At 45.2% G+C, this 27,934-nt stretch overlaps 1 protein-coding gene across 1 annotated transcript in view; it reads right to left on the bottom strand.

Moving 5' to 3' along the window:
• Positions 1-27,934, bottom strand: part of LOC119395186 (NGFI-A-binding protein homolog) — a 1,247,109-nt gene that overhangs the window by 797,563 nt on the left and 421,612 nt on the right. Inside the window, exon 3 of the mRNA XM_049416112.1 lies at positions 2,415-2,495. Within this exon, the coding sequence (XP_049272069.1) occupies positions 2,415-2,495 (81 nt within the window). The remainder of the gene's footprint in view (positions 1-2,414; positions 2,496-27,934) is intronic.

The following is a 27,934-nucleotide window of genomic DNA, read 5'->3' as shown; positions in this document are numbered from 1 at the left end:
TCGCGTTACATTCCAATTTGTTGCTATCGCATTCATTCCTTCGCCGTTGCGGCGAAACTGTGACTCTTTTTTTTTAGCTATTTCGCATTCAGCGTCAGCGTAAATCATGACACGTGCAGATTGGCTCCCCATACTTGTTTTCCTGTGTCCATGTAAGCAGATGAAATACAACGCTCACGTCGGTAGTCACCCGATTCGCTTACTTTTTTTTTCAACGTTTAGAGCTACGCTATTCATGAATCAGTTCCATCAGTCAGCCTCGAGCTGATGCGTGCATTTAAAGAGCAATCGCGCTCACTACATGTCTCCGGAATTTGCCGTTTTTGCTATTCACGTGTAAAGGTGTACACAAAAATATGGTCGCAGTTAAACAGACAATAGAGAAAAACAACAGACAATAGAAAAACGGACAATAGAGAATCACCGCGCGTGACGTCACTTGATTCAAAGTGCATTTTCCGTATTTTTGCGACATTCACTAAACGATATTTGCTAAAACTTGGTATGCTAAGTCTATGGCCCACTCAGAGGCCAGTGTAATTCATTTGTTCCCGATTAAGGACAACGTGGGCCGACACCCTCAAAATCTATGTCATCACGTCGTTTGGTGCGGAAACTTCGAAGTGGCGTCCCCGCGTTCTCTCGCTTATCAAGGGTCTTCTTGCGGCAAGAGTGATCTTGCAACCGTGAAAGAGTATTTTCTGATGTGAGAAAAATGGTTTTTCTCTTTAGTGTCCCTTTAAAGCCGCCATTTTGCTTCGGGCGACATAGAGCAGGGCATAAAACCGGTATTTCCATCTGAGCTTTCAGGCGCAAAATTTTCTGACGAAAGGCAAAACCATCTCATTATTGGTTATCGCTAGAGCAAGCCCTTTTGGTGCGCCTCACCGTTTTCACATGGAAGAAGCAGCGAACTTGAAAAGAAGACGCCTTCACCAGCACACAAAGAAAGGAGACACATACAGGCATATTATCTGGTCAAGTAAACACACTCCATCTGTCTCATTTTGTGTGTAACAAGACCTCCCCTACGCAATAAGCAGTTTCGCGTGTGGAGCTGTGCTCAGGCCAATGAAATAATGGGCGCCATGGACGGCAACCTTTCTGCGACGCCATATGCGCCGGTCTTCACTGTCACTAGCCCTCAGCGTGGTCCCCAGGTACACTCCGTCTAGAGGGCATTTACGACTGGTTCGAAAAGAAGCAAAAGTTAGTAAACGTAACATTTTACCCACGGTCGCGAGAACATTGTTCCCCAACCACGAAATCACCGAATGCCTCACATTTAAGAAGACGTCCTCTTGGCCGATCTGATCTCACCAATGAGCAGAATCCCGCAGCCAACACGAAGGCCAGTCGCTCAAAGCGAGAGGAAGAACGTGACAGAGCGCCACATCATGGAGGGCCTCCAGTGAGCTGTGCCGCATTTCCGTTGCCCCGCGTATATATATGCTGGCAGCGCCTGCCGCCGCGGCTAGCGGCGTCCCACCCGACGCGCCACATGCGTTGAAATTTCTCCCTTCGGCGGAACACCATAACAGTGGCTCACCGCCTGACGACATCTTCTGTGTGACATTTATCTGATGTGCAACATCACGCCTCGCAATGATGACGACACCATCTATTGATATACAGCTGCAGCAATTCTCAATGTCTACTAGCAACGCCTTTTCGTTCGTTTTTCGTTTGCTGACTAACACTCCTAGGTTTAAATTCACATATATACCCCACAAAGAGGACGGGAAGATGACCGCCGCCGTAGCTCAGTGGTAGAGCATGCATAGGACGCGTTATTCGAAGGTCACAGGTTCGGTCCCTGCCGGCGGCAAGTTATGTTATCGTCCACTTTACTTTCTTCACATTTATATCCTAATTACTACAAATAGCATGCCCTATACCTTCCGTGGCATTATTGTCCGTTAGTTCTCATTAATATTGTGTCTAACAAATAAAAACGAGCCCTTAAAAGTCATCTTCTTTCCTTACGGTGCACAGTTTTTTTCCAGAGAGGAACTTGACGTGCGCATATTTTCCTTTCTATAAGGGCACGCACGGCTCTTTGGACAATGAGCTACTTTTTATCCCACAAACATTAGGCATCTTCAAGATTTGAACAAAGGCATGCTTGTGGACTGTATTTGAAAAGTTGGTTTGGCCAAACGGCGCCACGCTCTCTTTCTGTGCTCATTTTTACGCCTATGGTGCATGATATTCGACGCATTTAAGAGTGGCTGGTCTCGCAACAGCCGTGAGGCTTTAAGAAAAGACGGCCGAAGCATGTAACGCTGACGGAGGAACAGCCGCGGCGCCGTGGATGCTGCAGTCACCTATATACAATACATACTCCGAAATAAAAGCAACTCTAATCACCAACTGAGAGCGCCGCTCTTGCCTTCGGCCAGCGCATCACTTACCTGGTGAAAGTGAGAAAGCTGCATGTAGTTGTCCGCCAGCGAGGGCGCCTTGGGGTTCCCGCTTGCACCACGTGCATAGTTCTGCGCAAGATCGCAAAACAAGGCGTCACGAGCGATGTACCCGAGTACTACCACACTTAATGCGCTGCGACAAATAGGCCGTAATTCGAGAATTATATGTATACATACGCTAACGATATGAATAACTATGCGGGCCGATCTCCGTACCATCTGTCTTCGCGAAAATTGCCGAAAACGTTATAAGCAAACGACTTTGTGGCTTTTTGAACACAAACAAAATAATAGCGCCATAGCAATATGGTTTCTGTAAGAATAAATCTTCAGAAACAGCTTTACTCGAAATAAGAGAACAAATTATTGACAACATTGCAGGAGGGTGTCCTGCTGGACGAGTTGGTACGATAACGTCATTAAGGACAGCGCAAAAAACACGGACACAGGCATGTAGTGCTGTGTAGACGTGTAGTGTACTCCTTTTCTGTGTCCGTGTTTCTTGCGCTGCGTTTAATGATGGTACCTTTCTTGATTTTAGAAAAGCCTTCGATTGCATGCAACACAACGTCCTTTTCGAAAAACTACTTTTCCATGGAATTCGTGGTGTCGCGTTGTCTTTAATAAAGAGCTATCTAACGGCTAAAACAACGCACACACTGATAAATGACGTTACCTTGAGACTGAGGCTATTAAATATGGGGTACCACAAGGATCTGTCTTAGAACCTGTTTTATTTTCATTGCGTATTAATGATATTGCACATGTTCAAGGCTATTCTAACATTATACCATATACCGATGATACCAACGTAATCTTCTCGGGAAGGGAAATGCAAAATCTCTTTAGCAACCCAACATCTGATCAAATTTGTAGCTCAGTGCAAATAAACTTCAATTAAACGTAAGTAAAACAAGATACTCGCTCTTCAAATCAAAAGGAACGACCACGCCTTGTCAACTTCAGCTCCGATTTCACAAAGTAAACATCGAACAGTCAAGAGGAGCCAATTTCATGGGAGTTCTAATTTAGCATCACTTCAAATTGTTCAAAACCGCGCACTACATGCAATAGGAAACTTAGGGCTATGGTCAGCGTCAAATCATACTTATTGCAAATACAAAATATTAACAGTGTCCAAACTTGGCACATATAAACTCTTCCTCGAAATAATGCAGCAATTTCGGATTGGCAAACGTTCATTCCAATGTAAATACCGCGTAAAAACGACACGCTGTAACTTCATAAATAGCTTGGTAGCTATACCACATAGCAGAACACAATACGGGGAACAAAAACTCGCAGTGAAAATTCGTAACCTGCTAAACAACTATCCCTTAACTACATACCTCCTCAATTATGGAATTCCAAAGCAAACATTCAAGAAAACAAGGACAAAAATTGAGTGGAGTACGAACTCGTACGCGGCGGGGGGGGGGGGGGGGGGGGGGGGAGGGGGTCAAGCGACTCTCACTGTCCGCGATATATATATATATATATATATATATATATATATATATATATATATATATATATATATATATATATATATATATATATATATATATATATATATATATATATATATATATATATATATACAGAGAGAGAGAGAGAGATCATTTGCTTATCAAAAGTGTCGTCTGAAATCAAGAAAGAAGCTGCACAAACAGAATGTGCAGGCCTTATACCACGACAACAGAGCAGTTTTTAAATAATACGTCATGAAAAAATTACTGTTAATTCTAAAAAAGCACAGCCACATTTTACCTGTTCTTCATTTAGCATTCCATCTGCAAACTTCATAGTCTCAGTATGGCGCTGTCAATACGACGAGCCTGAAGAACCTGCCATGACTCCCGCACCTTGAATTCTCACTTATTAAACAAAACATGTGGCTCACAGAGAAAGATACTTCTCAGAAGTCTTCAGAATAAGCAGAGTGCCAATTTTTTTACTGTAAGAAACCTCTCATGTGATGTCCTTCTGAAGAAGACCAACTTCAGTCGACTGATTTTTATGGAAACCACATTGAGCTGGTTCTGTATATAAGATTATGAACGACTACGAATTTATATACTAGGTGCCATTCCTTGCCCTCGTATACTTTTCGCAGCATGGGCGGAGGGCAAAGCGGTCAAGTGGCGCCTTTCTTCTCCCCTCCGGCGGCTCCAAGTGAATAAGCCTACGTAAACTGTGTAAGCTCAAATTTTCTCTGAAAAAAAAAAATATGGGGGCGATTATAATGTTAAACTACCCCACATCGTTTCCTTCCGTATAGGTCGTTAGCTGCTAAAGATTGGTCGAAATTTTCTAGGTCATGCTCACAGCACCTGGTCGTAAAACAACGCAACAAACGACGCGTAAGTGATCCACTGCGTAATGACCACTTACGCACGACTACGTAAAAAAAATAATAAAAGAGAACAAACTATCTTCAATACGGCATATTATTGACCATTGGTTCTTAGCCATTCGTCAAATTTTTCGGTGTGCCATTATCTCGCATTCTTGTTACGCGACGTCACAAGTGTGCGAAAACTCGCGGCGTTAAAATGAAGTGTGCACAATAAGCAGCGCATTACTAAGCTGCACAATAGCTAAACTTTTTTTGGAATAGCCAGACAGCGTCTCATTCTGAATGTAATTAAAGAAGGCTGCTCGCTAACCACATTGGCAGCGGCTACTTATAGCAGCTGGCGAGATGAATTCATATGCGTATAATAGACACTTTCAGTGGTAGTATAACGATGTTGAGCTGTTTCTGTGCATGTACAACTCTCTGTGAACTCATCCTTGCTGACAGAGGCAGAGAGAGAAATAAACATTATTAGGCAAAGACTCATGATTTAAACTAGGCGCAACGGACACGATATACAAACGAAGAATACACGAGGACAGCGCCGGCCTGACACAGTCTTTTGCAGGTGGGCAGTCTTCTTAGTCTAGAAAACGGTGGGTGCTGCTCACCTCCCTGGTCAGGTAGATCAAGTTACGGGGCAAATTTGAAATCTCGGCTTCTTAATGTGCTCGAGTTCACTGCCTCATATACCGCCTTGTTACAAGCCACCGCGATCGCTGCAGGCTACCTTATGATAAGCAAGGTGCAGCAGGGTAATCGGAGGCTATAGCGGGGGCCTTTTTTAGCTCTCTTGGCTCGGCACAATTAAAATACCTGATACTTCTGCGCACTCATCCACTCACAACTTGGATATGGAGCCGCGGCGATGCTATTCGTTTTCAAAGAAAGAAACTAAATTTCCTGAAAGAGGAAGACCGCTTCATCGGGCTATAAAACGTTTACTGGTTCCTGCCCGTATTCGCGTCACGGATTACGTAAATTTCAGGCCAGGCTGAACAAAATAAAATCATGACAGATTTAGCACCTGCTGAGCAGGGCGTCCTCTGGAATGCTCGAGCCAGGAGGAGGCGTTGCTCGAGCGCTAGGCGCGACAGTCTCGCAGAGGCAGAACAGCAGAGAGCCTCGTCGTCATGAGGACAGTCGTTACAGCAGAATCGCAGGACAAATTTTATTACATAATTACGTGACTGCTGCGTTCAAGTAAAACTGTGTCACTTCTTAGTTTCCCAGCCTGCAACCGACAATGACCACTGTCGAAAGTGCTCAATGGAGGAGGGGGAGGGGGTCGATAGCGCCTCTCTTGTCCACCCCCCCCCCCCCCCAGCAGATACGCCTGTGTCAAAATATTACTATCAGAAGACTAAAACTGAACTAGAGCGACCAGGTATATTATTCCGTAACAATATTCTTTTTTCTCTGCAGGTGGCTCGTGAGCTTTATGAGGTTGTTCTTGGTTGCCTTTGATTAGATGTTTTTCTGCCACTCTTTTTATTCATTTTTTTGCGATAATTATACATGCATTCTTTTGTATATGTTTGTGCCTCTACTTTACAAGTGCGTAGCAAACTGTATACCGTTGATGTTTTTGTTTCTTGTACAAACATGCTATCTGTCTAGAACAAATGTACTGATTGATTTTCATACGTGCTTTCATGTTTTGTAAATATTGCCTTTCTGCTGCTGCTGCTGCTGCTGTTAAGGGTGCACGGCCCAGTCAAGCAATGTTTGCCTTTAGCCGTGTCCGCCTAGGACAATTTCGATATTGTCCTAAATAAACCGAGACCGAAAGTAAGTGCACAGTGGACAATGTCATATTTGGTACCACTTTTGAACGTGAACGCTGCTCACAGGTGTAGAATGCCGCCATGAGCGGATTCCCTTCCGGCCACCTGTTTACGCCTCACGGAGTAGACGAATGCCGAAGAGAGGCTGGACGACAAAAATAATTTTCGACACGCTTAAATAGTGACTTCAGTGTCGCATAATGAGTACCCTCAATTAAAGAGAGACGAATACGTGCGATTTCCTTTCAACTCCCCAGAATTGAAGCCAAGCTAACTTGTTCTGCATAAACATGTTGCATTATTTTTGTGAGATCTGAGTTACGAATACACCAACCTGGCCAAACTGGCGTAAACGCCCAACCACGTAAGTGGGCGAGCATGTATCTATACCTATGGCGACTGTAGCATGTAGCTATAGTCGCCATTTTCATGATCTTTACGTCTTAAGCATGTTCTCTCGTGTTCACGAAACAACTAATTGACAGAAAATACGCAGAGTTGGTTTTGAACAGAATATTATTACTACATTTCCTCACGGAAATCGCATCAACCTCAACAGGGCTGACAAAAATACAAAGGAACGAGGACAATAAATGACAGGACTGGTGCTGATTTATTGGAAAGAACAGTGCCTCCAACTTTTTTTTCAGACCATGCACCAACTAGCCCAAGACGGCGTTTTACTCAACAGGGCTGACTCAAATTGCTGCGATGCCCAGTGCCACGCTTCGCAGCGCCATCGTCAAACATCTGGCGCGTATGCGAGCCTGCGTAGGCCACATAAAGGAGCAGGCTGGTGGGGATAAGCCAGCGGATCTTTATCTGACAACGCAGACGATGAACAGCGCAATACGTTTCCGAAAGGTCGCAGTTGTCTTCTTATTAGTGAGATTTTTCACGTGCTCCCTCCATCTTGGTGACCGCCGCAGGGTTTGCACCAATTGTGAATCACCTTCCTGGTGCCCAAATATCGCAAAAAAAAACAAGAACACTCGTCAAACGTTAGGGGCATTTTTTTTTTTTCTCCGGAAAAGCAGGAAAGGAGTGTGTACTTAGATTTCGGTGCAGAAATGAAATTTCTTTCTCGCTTGGTTAGGTAATTTCTTGTTCGATTAGCTCCATTGTTCGCTGGAACGGTGCACCAGCGTAACTTGTGTAACCTGTGGATATGCCTTCAACGAAATCGGTTGTCAGTTGTGTTCACCTTCTTCTCTGCTCTTCCGTTTCGTGGCGCCATTTACGATGAATTTAGCGAAACTCGGAGCCTGTGGAAAACAGGGTCGTGTGGACGCTTGTGCGAAAAACAAGAGTAGTAATATAGTTACAAATCAGTTCTGCGGAATCCCGCAAGGTGGCGGAAAGGATGGGCGTCACAAGAAGAACATTCTGCGGGGAGGATAAGGAAACGACGGAGCATGTTCTGATTTAATGTGGAGATGTCCGCCTAGGTGTACGTTTGGGCACGAGCCTAGGTGAAGCCTTGGGTTTTACGGACAACAATGGAAAGCTGAACAAGCCCCTGATATGAATAATTAAGAGACGGTTGTAGTATTGGTGGCGTAAAACTAGAGAGACGGGACGAAAATAAATAGTGGGAAAAGTAAGGACATTCTGCCGTAAGGGGCAGAGAAATGGGCTGCGAATTTGTTCTTTTTTTTTAATGCGAAGCATTCCATAGCGAACCTTTGGCACTTTGAGCGTTTCTATCTATCTATCTATCTATCTATCTATCTATCTATCTATCTATCTATCTATCTATCTATCTATCTATCTATCTATCTATCTATCTATCTATCTATCTATCTATCTATCTATCTATCTATCTATCTATCTATCTATCTATCTATCTATCTATCTATCTATCTATCTATCTATCTATCTATCTATCTATCTATCTATCTATCTATCTATCTATCTATCTATCTATCTATCTATCTATCTATCTATCTATCTATCTATCTATCTATCTATCTATCTATCTATCTATCTATCCGCCTAAGTCTGGGTGCTCTCATGATCGCCTCCTGAACTTAATGTAGACCAAAATTGGAACGGGGGGTAAGAGGGTTTGACGAATATGTCTGTCTGGTCATGACAGGAATAACGTGCTGCCGAGTACGTCGTCAAACCCTTTCCTCCGGGCACGTGTGCCACGTACGGTAAGCGGGCATGTGCCACAGAAGACTGACAGTTGATATCTTCCCAGGAACGGCGAGAATAGACATTGGTCATTTACATGCGGCAGCGTAAAGAAAAACTAACATCGGCAGCGCTGACCCGGCGAATGGAAAAAATAACGATCAGGATCCCAACAGGAATCGAACCCAAGCAATCTGCGTGGCTTCTACCATAGAGCCACACCACGTCTTGAGGCTGCTTTAGAAAAAGACCCTATGCAGGCGTAATATCGGTGCAGCGTCAATTGCGGTTGCAGTACTGGCTATCTAATTTTATAACAAAGTAATAAACATTGCATATGTACGCCTATAATAAAGGCTTCATGCCGGGTTCCTGTGTTGGCTGCGCTTTCATAGAAGTCTAATAAACATTACATTTGTATTCCTATGATTCAGCAAGCTATATGCAAGCGTTGATCGACCGCGGAATAAACGCTAACGAATGTTACGCATGATACATCGTCGCACCATAAAGTGCACTTCATTTCCATAATATTCACGTCTGTGCCCTAAAGTGAGTGCTGACGTTAGGTCAGACCACAAGTTACCTTTTAAGACGCGCTTGGTAAGGCCACGATGTGCACGCAACTACTACGCTTACAAAAACATGTCGATCCAGCTCCTAACCCTTGGCTCAAAGCCAAACATGCAGCATAGACAACTACTCGCTGAGTGCTTCGCATAACACCGATTCCCACAATGCGTGGGATCTGCCGAATTTTTTTCTATAGTAAGATTGATTGAATCGTAGTAGACTGGGCATCACACCAACTTAAAAGAAATTTTTTTTTGTCGAGCCTGGTGGCACACATGTCACCGCACCGTTATAAAGGGGACGCTCATAGCACCCATCCTTCCAGTTAGTGTAGTATCATAGTGCTTCTCGAAAACTTTTCCTAACATCTTTAAGTTTACACGTTTCCTTACATTCTCCATGCCGAAAGCAGATGTACGCCGACTGGATGAGGGTAGCTAACCAGCATGCGGAATTTTTATGGAGGGTAAAACTTCGAGAACTTCAACCATGTAAGAGGAAGATTATTTTTACTGTTTCACTGCAAAATAACTTGCTAGTCCTTGAAGGAGCTGCTTTAGATGATAGTCACTGCAAAACCCTAGCCTTAGGTCCCAAATAATGTTTTAAGCCGAACCTAAAACCAATAGACGTTTTAAAGGGGTACTGACACGAATATTTTCAGTTGTCGTTTTTTTGCGTCAAATGAAAGGTCCAGCCCTCAAGAGCCTAGAAAAGGTAGTGCTAAGCGCGAGTGCGCCCTGAAAAAGTAATTACAGTATGTTTTTAAAAGCTAGTTTTGGTTCCTACTGTACCCTGACGTCACAACACGGTATGAGCTTCTCGTCACGTGCTCCCACAATATATAGTGACGTTTCCACGCACAAGCGGCCATTTTGGAAGTTTTGATGACGTACAAGCGGCCATCTTTGAAGTTTCGGTACCTAACGTCATCGCAACAAGCCAGACTGCTGCGTGAAGTCACCAGAATTTGTACTGTAGCCTGACGTCAAGCTAGTGTCGATGTCAGTAGGTGCGCCATGAAAAAATTGACTTTAATATCAAAATAAGATATCTTATCAGCATTTGCTGAGCTTCACACATGCACAGAGCCGTTTCTGCATACAGGAGATATGTATGGCAGAGTAAACTCGCCTTCGAAAAAAGGTGTCAGTACCCCTTTAAGTTTGCCGCGTACAATCCCTAGACTCGTTCCTGAAAAAGAGCGCTCCCGCTGCACTTCAGACTCCGTTGCTAGTACAATGGATCTAGCATGCATCTCAAGTGTCGTGTCCTGATCCTATCCGGCCTTTGGTTAATTACTCTGTGGAGAAGAAACTCGTGCCAGTAATTTCAGATAAGTAAGGGTATTTTGTAATTATGCCGGACAGTTTGTTCTCAGAAAAAGCATTAACAGCCATAAAAAGACGTTTAGGACGGTAAAACTTAAACCATCGGTAGTCATGCAACGTGCTGTCGACCTTTTGTTAAGACATAACCTTGAGTGAATAGCTTGTAATGTCAAGAAGGCTAAATCACTTACTTTAGAATAGCTTTTTTTTCAGCCAAAACACATAAGAATGAGATTCCGTTTCGAGCAATCGTTTCAGAGCAAGGCACCTGGCAAGTCGCTGTATCTATTTGTAGAACTGCTTAACCTCTTTGAGTTTTTCAGACCCTTTTCGTATGCGTAATTCTCAGGCTCTAGTTCAGTTCCTCTCGCAGGAGAACCCCGGCTGTTGTAAAGGTTTTAGTATGGATATCGAAGACCTGTATTACTCTTTGCCGCATGAGGACTTGTTAAAATGTGTTAATGAATGTATTAACGAACAAAGGCACGAGACGGTTTTCACCAATAAATGTGGTGTTTCTACCGGGGCTTTTCTAGAAATTCTCTTCATGTATTTAAAGTCGACGCTGGTAGGTTGGAAGGAAGGCGTTTATGTGCATAAATCAGGGATATGTATTGGTTCTAAAGTTGCTCCGGTTCTTAGTGATTGATACCTTAGCAAGATTGACAATCTTTTGGAAGGCGCCTTAGGTAATTCGGTTATTAAGGTTTTTCGTTATGTGGACGATTACTTGATTTTTTGTAGTGGTGAGGACTTTGAAAAGGTGGTAACTTCAGTGAGCGAAAAATTTCAATTAAATGGAGGAGGGCTGAACTTTACTAAAGAGGTGCCTCAGAATAATGGAATACAATTTCTAGACATTTCCTTAACGTTCCAAAAGAACCACGTGTACTGGCAGTATTCTCCTAGATCTTCGAAACCGCTGTGAAATTTTTCGTCGAAGCACTCGAAGTTGTAAAAAACGACACCACCATGTCTGGCCTTAAGTCAGCCCTCACCAAGTCGTGTGAGCACAAAATGAGTGATAACTTTAACGCACAGGTTACGCATCTTTTAGATGTAGGGTATCCTCGTGATGCAGTGGCCACTGTCGCTGAACGTTTAAAGAAGTCTATTGTGTTAAGTCCGAGCATGGTTGCAGAAAGCGATAGGAAGAAACGTGTCGCAGGTATACCGTACATTCATTGCGTATCTCAAAGGCTAAAGAAAGTAGGAAGTAGATACGGCGTTAATGTTGTTTTCAGGGCTGCCAATGTGCTAGGTATAAGATTCTTGCCTCTGTGCAGAGGAAGAATGATCGAGTAAAAGACAAGAAGCGGACCGATATTTGTTTCGTTAAGCACACCAACAAATTCACTGCATGATTGCCGTACAAGTGTGGTGTTTAAGGTCCCTTTCAGCTGCGGCCGCTTCTACGTAGGACAGACGGGCCAATGCATTAACCAGAGATAGTTGGAACATAAGATATCGCTAACAGGAGGCTCACCTTCTAATCTATCTTTACATTGTCGAGATTGTAAGTGCACGCCAAAATTCGATGAATGCGCAGTGTTGTACCGGCATAGAAATGAAGAAACGCGCCTGATGATTGAAGCATGGCATATCGAGAATAGTGGTAGCGCATGCGTGAGCCAACCGGCGATTAACTTGCATAAAGATGAAATCAAATGCCGTAACAGTTATCTTCCACGTAGACCCCACGCGTGCCGGATTGATAGGTTCGCCTGTTGCATGGGCATGCGCAGATAAGTTTTTGTGCCTTCGTTCTTTTCCGCCGTAGTGCGTCTCTTCAGTTGTTAGTCGGCGTTTGTGGTGTCCTGACTTCTTTCTTGTGTCCGTGTTTGCACGCCCTGTCTTTTTAGAATGAATACTAAGCAACTAGCTCAGCTCTCTGTTATTGTAATCTCCATTGTTGTAATGCAAACTGAATGTCGCAGTTTCGAAAGCATACATTTTAACCAGCGCAAGGCAACACTCCCACAAGGACGGTCCTATCGGTGCGCTTATTAAAATGTCCAAGTTCTGTTACCCCCAACTGGGCCAAATTTCTGCGTGGAAGACATTTCGACCAGGCACACTCAGTCTACCTTTCTTTTGTCCACAACGTCACCTGCACTTAGAGATAAACTCAAGCGGTATAATAAGCAATAATTATTGCGGTTTTACGTTCCAAAACTACGATATATGATTATGAGAGGCGCTATGGTGAAGGGCTCCGGAAATTTTGACCACCTGGGGTTCTTTAACGTGCACCTAAACCTAAGTACACGTGCCTCAAGCATTTCTGCCTCTACCGAAAATGAAAAATCAAGCGGAATGGAAATATGTAAATCACAGGACTGGCTTAGAAAAAAAAAAGCACACAATAAAAAAAGAAAAACGTATTTTAGCAGCACATTACAGAATATACCGCTTAAGTTTAAAGCACGCTGAAGTCTAAAGCACGCTGCCTCAAACCTTTTGCTTCCTGGACGATGTAGGCCTTAAAGGGGTCATGAAGCACCCCTTGGGCTGATTGAAAAAACACATCATGCGGAAAGCTGACACGGCTATGAACTGCTCTGCCAAATATTACAGTCGTGCGCGCCGCGTAATGGCCACAAGCGGAGCGCGAAGTTGCCGTTTCCCCAGGCACCCTCTTTTCAAACAGAGGCCGGTTCTCACTCTCGTCGGTGGGCGGGGCGTCTGTCCGCTGTACGTCGCAAGAGACATAGCATGCTTATTGGCCGATAGCCGACGTAAATCGAGAGCGGCGTTCGGATCAGATGCGCTTCTTGCCGCGGGGTGCCGCCACTTGCCGGCGCCGCACTCCTCAGTACACGGTAGCCGCACTCGCGCAAGCGAATCACAGCGGGAGAGCGGTCGCGTTTCATGACGCGCGCTGGCGTAACTTCTTTCCCCCATGCCATCCCTCCCTGTCTAGCTTCCAGTGCGCTCGCCGGCACGAGAAAAGAGAGAAAGCGCTGCGAGCGTGCGCCAAACCCCCGTAACTCCGCTGATTCTTGACGGGTTCGAGAAATTTTTGCGGCAATCGATTCGGGAGGCAGTACACTCCGATACTGAGGCCATTAGATCATTACTTGGAAAAGTGGTTCATGACCCCTTTAAGGACGTGGCCAAAAAAGTGAAGAAGGCTCCAATATTGACACTAGAAGTTTTTTACGCGGTAAAGACATATAAGCCGCAGGCTCCGTTGAGGACTACAGTTTCAGAAATGAATACCTGGCTCCAGGAGGCGTCTGGTTATCTCCAAAGCATCTGGCACCATTATGTGTTGAGGATCCGTTCAGAATCCCGGATTCGCGGTGTTTGGTGGAATTCCCGAGAGGAGCTAATCCCGGAAGCTGTGCTGCTGCCAGTACCGACGTCGAAGATCTTTTCTGTTCTCTACCACGTCAGGACGTTCTTCAAAGTGTCAGAACTTGCATCACGGAGTATAACGACGAGGCAGCGTTCATAAGAAGAAGTTTCTTGTCAGTAGAGACCTTCCTGGAACTTTTGAACCTTTATGTGGATTCGACTGCTCTCGGAGTGGGAGGTGAACTGTACGTGTAAAAAACTGGCCTTTGCATTGGCTCCCTGCAGTGTGGCTCCAATACTGAGTGCTTTTTTTCTTAGCGGAGTGAATAGGGTAATTGAACGCTATGTACCAGGTACTGTTAAAATTTTTCGCTATGTCGACAATTACTTGGTCTTCTTAGGGGGAGACAGAATTACAAAGAGGCAGCTAAGTGTGTCCTTGGTCTGTTGGTACCCATAGCCGAGGCCTGAGGTCTACACTTGAATTTTGGAATGAATTAGGTTGCAATTTTTGGATATTGAATTAGAATTTAGGTCAGATCATGTGTGTTGGTTCTACCAGCCGAGGGCTCGAAAACCGCTGCTTCATTATGCGTCCAGCCACTCTAAGGTGATTAAAATGGGTATCGCTTTCAGTACTTTGAGAGCAGCGCTCGAAAAATCCTGCGTCCACAAGATGACGCAAAGCTTCGAAAAGCAAGTGGAAAGGCTAAGGAACGCCGGGTATCCGAGCCACCTGATGGACACAGTTTGCGGCAAGCTCGCCGGCGTGGTAAAAGAAAAAGGCATGCGAGAGAATGCTAACGGAAAGCCGAAAGAGGTGGACAAGTTCGCCGTTGTTCCGTACGCTCACGGCCTTTCCCGTGGTTTAAAAAAGATCGGGAATAAATATGGGGTCAACGTTGTTTTTAGCGCCTGCAAAACTTTCATGAGTGTGCAACATGGTTAGCAAGAGGAAGGAAGATACGAGAGAGTCGCGTCAAAGTGAGTGCGTAATTCATCTCAGGAATACTTAACTTGCGAGGGCGGTGTGGCGTAGCAGGTGCCATTACCATGCGGGAAATCGTATTTAGGGGAGAGCGCGAGATGCATTAACATGCGACTAAGGTAGCACGAGAGATCACTGTCTAACGCCCCAGCCTTGCATTTACCAGCGCATTGCCGGCAGTGCGGATGCGAGGCAGTTTTCGAAGACGCGACAGTTCTGTCGAAAGAAAGGAAGTTCATAGACCGGAGAATTATCGAGGCGTTCCATATCAGCAGGAAAGGAGAGGGACGCATGCCAGCCACCCGTCGATTATCCTTGCTGACAAAGAGTACGCATAGCTATGCTCCACGTGCACGTAATCACCTGAGTCTACCTTGGTTGTCTCCATGTGAGCACAATCGTTCACTTGCACTGCGTTTTTCATGTTGTTTGTCATGGTTTTATAGCCTGTCACGTGTCTTTATGATAGCTTTTCAGCTGTTTCATTGATAACTCCTTAACGTGCTTATTTTCATGGCTTTTAGCGGCTCCTGTGTTAGCCCCTAGGGGGACGCATCATATGGGCTGAGGCTGTTACAAGGCTGGTTTCATCGTTCAATAAACTCAGTTGTTACAGTGTGCGCTCGTTTGTCTTGCCTTTCTTCGTGTCCCGTCCCATTGCGCAGTTTTGACCAGAATGAACTCGCCCAACTCTCCCCGCTGCTTACGTAGAAATATTAACTGATTGACACGTTCACAAAGTAGGCACGCACCTGAAGGCGGGTGAGTCTCGTGCGGCCATGCAGTGCCGAGCGCTTTTGCGTACTCTGTTCCATACAACAGATGCAACGCTGTAGAGGTTAGCGAGACTTAGAAAACAATGCACTTGCACTAACAAATAGTTCAATGTATTTACCGCCAGACTGTGATTTCGTTTTTTTTCTTTCAGGCTGAGTAATACATGATTTCCGCCCTAATGAAAAATAAACTTCGTTATGCGGCTTTTAATGCGCTGTTTCACATCACCTGACGTTTCGTTGTTTGAGTATTTCACTTGTAGCCGGTGCAGGCTCGCGCTCGGCTCACACGAGCATTCACAACCGCGAAAATCAAAGAAAGCAGACACGTGGATTTATACATTTTGCTGACCGAACTTGTTGCACTGCAGCTTCAACGGCGGTGCGCTTGATCGATGTGTGAAACTAAGTGTAGTAAGGTCCACCGAGGCACGACAACAACTTTCATAGTGAATTACATAGTGGACAACAACTTGGCTGCCAGCAGCGGCTTTCTCTTTGACAAAGTACACTGTACTTACGACGGTGGCTTGGCGTCATGGCGGCCCTCGCTACCATGTCCTGACTCCACCGGCTACATCAACAAACTGCGAGTTTCATTCGGCACGCTTCGTGGCCCTGAAAGGCGCTGCCAGCAACGCACTTGCCATTTTCCCGAAAAGCTGGCGATATCGAAATTCCATGTGTCCAGCGTCGAGTACGGAAGCCACTGCAACGCGCTTACGATGGTCGATACCGCGTCATCCATCGCGCGGACGAGCATTTTACATACAAATCGACAGCGTGCCTACAGGGCTTAGCGCTTCCACGAGCGTGATGACATTGACACATGCACTGTGCGCAGATATGCGACACCCGTGTTTGTTTCGGTCTCATCGGTCTGTCGCGCATACCTCTCCGTTCTCATCCCTCGTTGGTCACACACCGCACCTTAACCATCTTTAGCAACACGTTTCCGGCACGATTCAGAACGCGCGGGCTGGCTGCCACGCTGTCGCGCTCCGGCAATCGCAGTAGGCAGCCAGTCGCAGACATGTAGTGTCGTCTGCTGCGGCGCCCTAAACATGGCGGCCTGGAGTAGTCCGCGTGAAGGGCGCTTGGGGCGCCCTTTTACGAAAAGGGTCTTTTGGTCCGGATCTAGGCAAACATACCTTGAAATCTTAGTCAGACATGCTACAAGATACCGATACGTTAACTATCGGAGATACAAGATACTGACAGAAGAAATGTATTCGATACGATACGTACCATTTGTATCTTGGGATAATTCGATACATTAGACAATTCCTTATCATGGTTCCATTGTGGGGCTGTTCCAAGTTATCAGTTTACATAAGTATCTAAGAAAGTTTCTTTGCTTGTATACATACCTATACCGCTGGATAGTAATGAACAGCGCGAAATAAAATCGCTCATATCGCTGTTCTTTTCGAACGATCTACCGGAAATACAGATACTGACACTCCACCTGCTAAATATATCATGACACGGATACACGACACCCCAAGGTTATCCAAGATAGCATCTCTTCGATACTGCCCGCCCCTGCCGGGAACGCAGCATAACTATGCGCTGAATGGCAGTATGACGCAACCGCGAAGTACAAATTAGCCTCTCTTGACGTCCGTCGCCGCGAAGTAAATACATACGTTTCTACGGTAAATATTGTCTAAAAGTACCCACTACATGGCATTGCGTCTTCTTCCGTTTTACTGAAGCCTAGAATAAATCCCGGCTCTCTGGCGCGACCATGCGATAGCGCAATGCCAAGGGGCATTTGGAAACCATCACAGAAGTGGTGCCGAAGCGGACGGACGACTCGTCTGACCGATGCTTGTGTCGCGCGCGTCTATTCTGCGACCTGCGACCTGCGAGTGCCGTTTGAACGCGGTGCCGCATGGAGCCGATCGTTCAGTTTCGCGCAGCACGTCGCCGGCCCACGCCGTCTCTGCCGAGCGCTTGCCGTCGGAGTGTTCGACGTACTACCTGTTGTGCTTATGGCGAGCTGGTTTCGTTTCTGCAAGCGACGCGCGCGCTGCGTGAACACTGAGCGCGCTGTAACACTTGCAGACGCGGCTCGCTGATCACTGGAGGTTTATTGACGTATAGGCTGGACATATCCAAGCACATCGGTCGCTCGTGCTACGCACAATGGAGCAATTCTACGTAGAATAAAAGCGGGTCATTCAAAACACGCTCAGCTGAGCCGCTGCGATCTGTAACGATTCACATGCGATCATGCAAAAATTTCACCATCTCCCACTAAACGGAACCATGTGGGAATGCGAAGGAGCGAATGAGTCCACTTAAAGTTTCGTTCATCACGGGCACCTTGCCCGATGTTAACGCGTCCTTGCATGTGGAGCACACCATGAATTCACTGTACCTGCTGTTGCTGTTACTCGTCTCGAACTCTTGTTGGAGCCCGCCACGTGGGTTCATCGCGCGTCTGCAGAATCATGTTCCCCGACGCCATCACGTGATTGCTGAGAGAGTGTAAGGGCGAGAGGCCATAGGGTCTTACCCAGCCCCTTACACAGGCAGGAACGCGGTAGTGCTTGCCAGCACACGTGGTTTTGTCTGCGTTACGCCAAGCTAGGACAGCATACGGCAGCCAGGGCACCTAAAGTGCTCTGTACGTATCATCATCAAGGCTGTCGAAGAACAAGACGAAGAAGACCTCCTTGGTGCGATCGCGCGCTCAATATGTTACAGATGGCTAAGGGAGGTTTTATAAAGCGGACGGTCGCCAATGGAACTACGGACAAAGCCCAGCGCAAAAGCTGCTTCGCATCTAAAAAAGAAATTGGGGCAGCTGCAACTTGCACTGCGGAGGAAGAAGCCCTTCCCCGCCTAATCGGCATGGCGGGTCACGTGACTACTTTACCGGCAACGTGATCTCCTCTTTCTTTCTATCCCTTTATTTCTCTGTCTTTCTATCTCCTTCCTTTCTATGTCTGTCATTCTCTTTCTTTGTATCCATCCATCTCTCTCTTTCTCGCTGTGAACCCGAGCGATTACATCCCACGCAGGAGAAATTGTCGCAGCGGGACAGCGCTCGCCGGGCACACTTGTTAAAAGGGCCATGACACGGTCGCTCAAAGATTTGTGATTTTCAGCGAAAACTAGAAATAGAGGGTCTATTATACCTATACAGGTTTGAAAAGTGGCCCGTAAAAGAATATTTCAGTGCAAAACAAGCCCTAGAAGTCGCCGGCTGTAAACCCCGCCCACCGCCGGCAACCGCCATTTTGCCATGGCGTGTGTGACGTCATGTGCAGCACGGAACGGAGCCGTCGTCTTCTACTAATGGTTCAGCCGCTGCAAATCGTTCAATTTCAGTGCCAAGCTGAAAAAAAGCTAAAGTATCTCGATATCACGTGCAGCTGACCACGGAACAATGTCGTTCGCCACAATGCAGACACTTGCACAGCTAGCTGTTGTTACGTCACGGCTCGCGAGTGCGCCAGTGTTGCCTGACTCTCGGGCCGCTCGCGTGTTTATAAAAATATTCGATTATAAATTAAGTGCTCTACCAAATGCGCAAAAATTTCGCCAGCTTGTTTGTGAATGCAGAAGCATTAACCCACATAACACAGATTATGATGGAAAATTGGGTGTCATGGTCTCTTTAAGGGAGATGAAGAAGAGAGTGTACGATCGCAGCACGGCCACCTACAACGGCTTCGCTGTTCAAATTACACACAGCGGACTTACGTTGGTCTGCGAATAATTGTTAGTATTTGCTTCAACTGCTGAATGCGTCTGTACAGAATAGTTAAAATAAAGTCAGGCTCTCTTTAAACAGAGGCACAGCTTATCGGAGCATCCGAAACAAAATCAGCAAGGCTATGATAACTGTGTTCGTGCACTTTTCACTTTTTCCAGCAATTCACTTTTTGATTCCTCAACAAGGGAACTCTTGGATTTATGTTACTTTTACAGCGAAAGCTGTTATGAGGTCTTAGCAGCCGGTTTTGGTCACGTCGTTGTCCACCGCCGCCGCCGGCGTCCGTAATCGCTATCGCGTACTGGGAGAAAAAGATAACCAGGATCGAGCGGGATTTGAAGCCTGCAAGTGAAATGGACAAATAATACGGCAAACCATTCAGTCACCATTCAGGCGCCACGCAATGAGACCGCCGCGGATGCCTCGGTTCACGCGACGTCCGCGATGACACTACGCAGGGGGAGGGAAGGTGAAGATGGGATTCAGTGGATTGATGGCCTTCGATGATCTCAACGATCAGGCGGTGTCAATACAAGGCCAAGAAATACCGAGGGTAAGCGAACACAAGTACCTTGCAGTATACGGGTAAGCGAGAGTTATAGATACATGGAGGTACAGGACGAAGAAAAAAAAAAAAAAAAAGATTGGCGTGGCTCGCACTGGAGACTCAATGCTAAGGAGATGGCGGAGCTGATGGGCACCATATGTGTAGTGCTGGCTGTCGCTGTATTGCCAAGTTTTGCTATCTTTTGCTTTCTTTCTTGCTCTCCGTCTTTTGCGTTTCATATCTATTTCTTACTGTCTCTCTCTTTCTTTTTATGCTATCCTTTACTCTCCCCTCCTCCTCGCTTTTCTTTCCTACCCCCAATACTATACAAGCCTAGGCTACGCTATGCTAGCGTGCCCGAATAGCCGAGTGGTTAAGGCGCTTGCCTTCGAATTGGGGGAACGCGGGTTCGAATCCCACCTCGCGAAGAACTTTACCCCCCTAGCACTTTTCTCTTTGTCTATCTTTATTTCTCTTTCTTTCTCTCTCTCTCACCCATCAAATTTATTGCACCCCGCGCCGGAGAAATCGGCACACGTGTTTTGACAACGAAGCATAAGATGAAGAGGAGGACGATGAAGAACAACTCGAAGAAAGCACGCGCCAGTCTCGATGGTGGAGCTGCAGCTGCAGCGCACCGGTTGCTAGGCAACGCCAGGCGCTCCGAGAGGTTTTTAAAAAGCAAAGCTTTTACGACCGGCTTAAGCAGCCTAGCTGTTAAAAGCCAGGGCAGCAACGAAGCACCAAGCGTTGTGTAGTCACAACAGGTACGAGGTGCTTCGAAGTTTGTAGAAATATGTAATGAGGATCTCAGCATGAAGTCAGAGGTGCAAGAAGGACTGGACGTGAATCGAAGGACTGTGGCGCACCTCGCATCGGGGGGGGGGGGGGGGGTGATTTTTTTTTTTCAATTCAATTCAATTTTATTTTCCAGTATATACATGCTGGATGGTTTCGTTGGGTTAAAAGCTACATAAGTAGCTTGACGGGACCCAACGACCAGACTATACAGGGCAGTAACAACAAGCAGTCCGGTGCAATGGCGAGCAAATCAACAAGCAAAACAGAATGCCATATCGTACAAAATGAATACATATACAGCGGTTTACATGTATTTCCAGCACGAGAACTGCAGGGAAAAAAACAGGGAAAATAAATACATGTGCATAAAAGAAAAGTACTGGGGAAAAGAAAAAAAAATGCTACATACAATAAAATACTTCTATAGCATAAGTAATGAACAGAAATAAGAATAACACAGAATAGTAACACCGAACTACTGTAGCAATGTTAGCTATTTAGAACAAAATAAACAAAAACACTCGCCATATAACACAGCAAGAAATTCATGGAAGCAGAATGACTATGTTAGAAGAAACGACAAAAGTTACACACAATGCAATTACACAGAATGTCACAGTATGTGACATTGCAAGTGTGCGAAATATATACGCAAGTCTTTTTTACTGAAAATCTGAATATCTTCATATTTATTTAAAGTGGATGGTAGGTTATATGCCAATGATTGATGTTTGTAGTGCGTCCTGAAATATGGAACTGACCATGTCTCAGGGTTCCTTGTGTTCGCATTAATTCTACGACGTTCTAAAGATGCCAACTGTTTTATGTAATTCTTGAGGGATTCAGAAGCATATCGCGCAGTATGTAATAAACGAAAAGTATAAAGGTTGTCAATTCTAATAACATTGTACTTAGGAAACGCTTCTCTGGTGCTAGAATAATAGTCTATGTTGCCAATATAGCGAATAATCTTCTTCTGTAGCATCAGAACTCTACGTATGTTAGTTATAGTGGTTGTACTCCACACTAAGGCGCAATAATTTAAGTGGGCATGAAATAAAGCATTATAAATCTGTACTTTGGCCTTTGTAGGCAGTAAACTACGACATCGTGATAGGACACCTGTCACAGAGGAGAGCTTTTCACATAGGTAATTTACATGCATATCCCAAGTGAGCTGTGAAGAAAAGTGCACGCCAAGAATTTTGTGGCTGTCGACTATTTCGATTTTTTTACCTTCAAAAGCAATAGTATTATTTAATTGAAACAATTTGTTCTTGGAGCGGAAAATAATTACCTTAGTTTTCTTCGCGTTGATCCTAAGTTGATTTAGCTGAGACCAGGTAGATAACTTTCTCAGCAGTTCATTACAATCCGTTGTCAAGTTGTGCACGTCGTTCCCGGATAATATGACAGTGCTGTCATCAGCGTATATGATAAATTCAGCATTAGTATCAATGTTCACGATGTCATTAATGTAAATGTTAAATAAAAGCGGCCCTAAAACGCTTCCTTGAGGCACGCCAAATTTGTTTATTAGAAAAGAGGACGTGTGACCGTTCACGTAAACACACTGGTATCTGTCACTCAAGTAAGACTTAAACAGTGATAAGCAGCTACCACGTACTCCGTAACATTCTAGTTTGTCTAATAAAATGTTATGACTTAGGCAGTCGAATGCCTTACTAAAATCTATAAACAACGCCAGCGCATAGGCTTTCCTTTCTATGTTCCTTATTATCGTTTCCTTGATTGACAGTAGTGCTGTTTCCGTTGACCTGTGTTTCCTAAATCCGTGCTGCGCGTTAGTTATGACACCAAACTTATCCAAGAAATTGACCATACGACAGTGTATAATTTTTTCTAGCCCCTTGGAAAACACAGGTAAGACCGAAATTGGCCGGTAGTTGTTGGGGTCATTAGGGCTACCTGCTTTTAGTATTGCCGAAACTCTGGCGTATTTCATTGCCTGGGCGAATTTGCCCGATTCAAGTGCTAAGTTAAATATGTGAGCAAGAGCAGGAGAAATAGAAGTTATACAGTGCTTAATAGGACCTAGTTGCAGGTTGTTGATGTCTAACGCTTTAGTATTTTTCAAGGATTGAAATGTAGTACAGACTTCGTATTCATCCGTAGGCTGATTCTTAAAAGGAAGAAGGAAATGAAAATGGAAATTGGGTGTGGAGTGCACGATAACTGTCTCTCTAGTGAGGACACCTCAACCGATACACTCACCAAGGGAGGACGACAAGTGAGGCTGGAAAGGGTGATACGGGACGATGAGTTCTGAGCTGAAAGAAACCCAGCGCAAAATGAGGTTCGATGGGAGGCTAGGGAATATGTATCGGTGGGCATGGAAAGTGTTCCGGTATTTTTATATTTCGAACATTCACTCACAGTGAAGACAAAAACTAGGAGACTCCCCAGCAAGTAGGGCTGGCAGAGCGGAAAAGTAGGAATAAAAGACACAAATAAATACTGGGACAAAGCATTTAGCCCGCCATAAGGCGCAGAAAATTGGACAGGGAATTCATGTTCTTTTTTTTTTCTTTTTAGGAAGACCGTTTCAATTGAAGTGCGCAAGGCGTTAGGCCGATGTAAAACAAAAATATTTTTTTTTTTTGAGCTTGGTGTCAAACAGCTCATTGCCCTTGTTAAAAAGGGGACGCTCTAAGCATCCATCTATTCATCCACGCCGCCGCTGAGAAGGCTGCTGAAGAAGAAATTGACAGCACGAAAAATGAACGAAGAACAATCGAGCGGACACAGAAGACAAGCGCTGAACTTCCGACAACATCTATTTGGAATTTGCAAATATATGTATGATCTCCGGTGCAGTACGTCATCCTCAACGCATACGTAAAAACGCCAGCTCTTTATTAGAAAGCGTTATGGAGGCAACGCTTAGGCAGCCCTCCTCAAGGCTGGAGATGTGCTTGGCTTCAAATATTTCTCGCGGTTTGTGCATTCTATTTTTCTCGATTACGGCAATGGGTTCCAGGTAGGGCGAGCAATTTCGACACGGCGGGTCCAGCGTCGGTGTTATTCCTCAAGTTTCTGCCGCGTGCATGTTAGAGCTGGCAATACACAGCGGTTAGACGCTTCCCATTTTATCTTGTCAAATACACAATGCTTGTGAGCTTCGCCATTTCCGCTCGCCGAATCCGTTTATTCATGTATTTCTCGCAAATGACGGAGCCGACTGTTAGCGTGCTCACAAGCGCCTCCTATTTTCACAACTCATTTTATTAAGGCGACAGCATTATGTGCCTCATCGGTTGTAAAATCCGGCGCTTGGTTTCGACCACAAGAAAGGTAGGAAAATTACATCACGTGACGTCATCAATGACGCCATCACATGACGCTGTCTCTTGGTCAAAGACTCTCCGATCCCGGGAACACACTGCGAGATGTACAATGAGTAGTGGGGCGCGGGGGGGGGGGGGGGGGGGGCAAGTCAATCGACTGGCAACGGCAACTTGATGTAAAGAGTGTCCTCTTAGCGTTGCCTAGAGAGGCTGGGACCTTTTCCCAGTGTTCTAGGCGTTACTGCAAAAAGTAACTAAATACGTTACTCGTTACACTATCAAAAAAGGATCGCGTTACCGCCCTACGTTACCTACAAAAAATGTAACGCGATAACGTTACCAAAAAAAAAAAAAGTAACGGACGTTACCTCTGCCGTTACTCCGCAATCATAAATTTCAACCATTGTGTCTTGGCTGCAGGAATCCACAATAATAATTTTTTAAATCTGAAATTTATGTTTCACATCAAACTTCTAACCGAAACAGCAATTGTACCCAAAATGCTGATTTCACGACAATTATTTGCACAAATGTACCGGACCTTAGCAATGTTTAGTGGCTTAATGTTGCCTGTAGAGTTGTATGTGATGGCTTCTGACTCTGGCGCACGGTGAAGCCATATTTCTCATTGTGATACTATACACAATATGAGATTCAATGATCAACTCTATCCGCAAAGCAAGCATCACAGAATACTCAAGAAATTTACAGTAATTATGACGGCTTGCTTCTACTTGCAAAATAAATGCGCAAAATTTGTAGTAGTAAAGAAATGCTCTAATGGCCAAGTTACAGAAAAAAGATGGCTGATCCCTCTGTCATAGGAATCAGTATAACGCGAAAGTAAAACGTGTCGTCACAGAAGTAGTTTATTGTTTATAGTGCATTGGTATATGAGAGCTTGTACAATGTCTACCGTTGTTTGGCAGATATAGCATCGCTTGATGTGGACGCATCGCGCTCACATTGACACCTAGTGGAGCATCTCCGTACCGACGACAAACGCCCATGATCCTGATTTAACCCTTGCGGTAGCTGAAGTTCTTAACATATACGTAGACACCGCATATGGTGAATCCCGCGCAAAGATGGCATCAACAAGCACATAATAAACATTAATGCTCGATATGCACTCCTTCAAAGCGTCTTGAAAGCGAAGAGAAACGCTGCGCGCGTCGTGTCTTCCCTCTAGCCTAGCCGTTACTTCTCACAGGGCGAGCGGGGAGCGCGCTGCGACAGCCAGGCGAGCGTCGGAGAGCTAAGTTGTCGATATGGATGGATGCTGTGAGCGAGGCTTGCGCTAAAGCCGCATCCTACGGTGTGTTAAAGCACTGACGAAATTAAACTTGCATTGGAAACGCGCCGAATGGGACGGTCGTTGCAACGGCGCGTATTTTTAGAGGCGAAGCTCCTTAAGGTGGCACCCGTTCGTCCCTCGTAGTCGTAGTCGTAGTAGTCGTAGTGCGTAACCAGTCTTACGCTTTGACCTCCAAGGTGGTGCCGGTGGGAGATTTTTCCTGTGCGTTGTTGAACAATAAAAAATTCGCAGCGTGCGCGTTAACTAAAAGCCGAATTCTTCTGTCTCTCATTCCCCATTAGCAGCCATTGGCATGTTCCAGTAGGAAACGTTAGTAGAAGTAGAAGTGTAAGTGTTAGCTAAAAGCCGACTTCTTCTGTCTCTCATTCCCATTAGCAGCCATTGTTTACCTCCAAGGTAGTGCCTGGTGAGATTTCTCCTGTGCGTGATTAAACAATAAAAATTTTGTTCAAAACGCCGTTGATTGATGAAATAAACCAACGAAAGACGCCAGATGTTTTCTAAAAGCAAAACGAAAGAACGCCAGATGTTTCTAAAGCAAAACGAAAAGACGCCAGCTGCTTAACGAAAGACGCCAGATGTTTTCTAAAGCAATGGTTTTCTAAACAATGAAAATTAACAGCGTACATGTAAACTTAAAGTGAGCTGCAACACTCTAAGAACTAAGAGAGTGCTGGGCACTCTCTTTGGGAGAGTATATTCTTGTCCCATATTTAACTCTCTTTTCCAGAGTAAATGACCTCTTCTTGAGGCAGAGTATAGTAATGCCCCCTGAGAGGGTTATAGTACTCCACCTCAACAGAGTAACATAACTCTTGCCGAAGCAGAGTAGCCGGACCCCTCCGAAAGGAGTAGTAGTACACCTAAAGAAAGAAATAGCGGAACCCGGGCGAAATAGGGCCTTAATATTGCATTTGAGAATTTATTCATGCGTTGATCGTAATGGTGACATAATAACGAGCACTGCGACAAAAAAAAAAAAAAAGACGTGAGAAAAAAAAAAACACGCGCAAATGAGATTCGAACCAGCGTCCCTCACACTGCGAGTCCGACGCGCTACCACAACGCCACACTCGGAGATGACGAACACGTCCTTTTTCTTTCATGTTGTTACTGATTGCACTGACCATATCGGTGATCTGTCTTCATTTTCTTGTTTAGAAACGCCGGTTTGAGTATCTCCGTACATGCGACAACCAAACACAAGATAGTTCATTTCTTTGTTTTGTGCTTCCCGGTATCAGAATGTCAATCCGGCCTGTTTCTCAGCAAACAAGATTAGCGTAACCGAGGATATGTGCGGCATTCGCATTGACCAGCTAAGCGGTTAGTCATTTCTGTGTAGAAAACGCTGTACTTCTGAACTGCACATTGAACACTTCAGTTTTCGTCACGCCCTTGGACATATTTTCGGTCATTATTGTTGACGTTCCGCGACTACAGCCGTAATAGCGCACTCTAGCCGTACGGACCATTTAGCTTAGGGCAGTGTACTCCGTGCGCGACGTTCGAGCGAAAAACGTGGATACTGAAATACGAAGAACTTAAAAACCTTTCGAATGTAGTTTCGATCGTCGACCGACTCGATGAGGTGATATTCGCTTATTTAACTGCACAAATCCAAAGCTAAAAACGCGGATATTAGGCTTTATTCCAGTGTCTTCCTGTACACTGAAAAGCACTGGGAGGCGCTGGATTGTGCATTCCAGTACACTGAAAAGCACTGGGAGGCGCTGGAAGCGCTGCTTTTTTTATTAATTGTATCCAGCCCCGCGGCGAATGCAGTGCTCTCTACTGTATATGCGTGTGCTTAATAATGAGTGGTCATCGCTCGCGGTACGCCGGCACATCGACATATACTATGAGGAGCAGGAGTATAACTGCGTTCTACCCTGTCATGCGAGAAGAGTATACGGGCATTCCACTCTCTCAGATAGAGGTAGAGTATAAGCACATTTCACTCTCTCCTTTCGTACAGAGTGAACGTGCATTTCACTCTATGCGATGCTTTGCGAGAGTAAGAGAACGCTCTGAAGAGTAACTCGGCTTTCTTACTCTTGCGATACGACCCGTTTTTAGAGTGAAGTCGTCATAACTCATCGAACCTTTAGTATAAACGCGCCCGATCTCACGTCGGTGATGATGTACTGGGCAGAATTCACGGAATATTCACGGTTTACCGATGAACCTCCGCAGCTTCGCCCACTCATCATCATTCACTCCGTGGATATGCTGTGATTTTTTGTTGTTTCTTGTTTTCGAGCCTGGTGGCGCAGATGTCACCGCCCCGTTATAAAGGGGAAGCTCATAGCATCCATCCATCGAACAGCGAGAAGCAAGTGTGAAAGATAAAAGGCGCGTTCATGTCGCCTCCGATATGTGATTGGCGGTAGCACAGTGGGATAAACGCCCGACAGCCATCGTTGTGGGCCGAGTGGTCATGGGTTCGATTCCCGTCAACGGAACTTTTTCTTATAGTTTCTTTTTTCTTTGCCATATGACGGCGTTCATTTTGCTGACGTACTTCCGTGAAGGCAATACGTCATGAAAG

This window comes from Rhipicephalus sanguineus, chromosome 5 (genome assembly GCF_013339695.2).
Source record: "Rhipicephalus sanguineus isolate Rsan-2018 chromosome 5, BIME_Rsan_1.4, whole genome shotgun sequence".
Taxonomy (NCBI): domain Eukaryota; kingdom Metazoa; phylum Arthropoda; class Arachnida; order Ixodida; family Ixodidae; genus Rhipicephalus; species Rhipicephalus sanguineus.
This window is presented reverse-complemented; position numbering and strand designations above follow the sequence as displayed.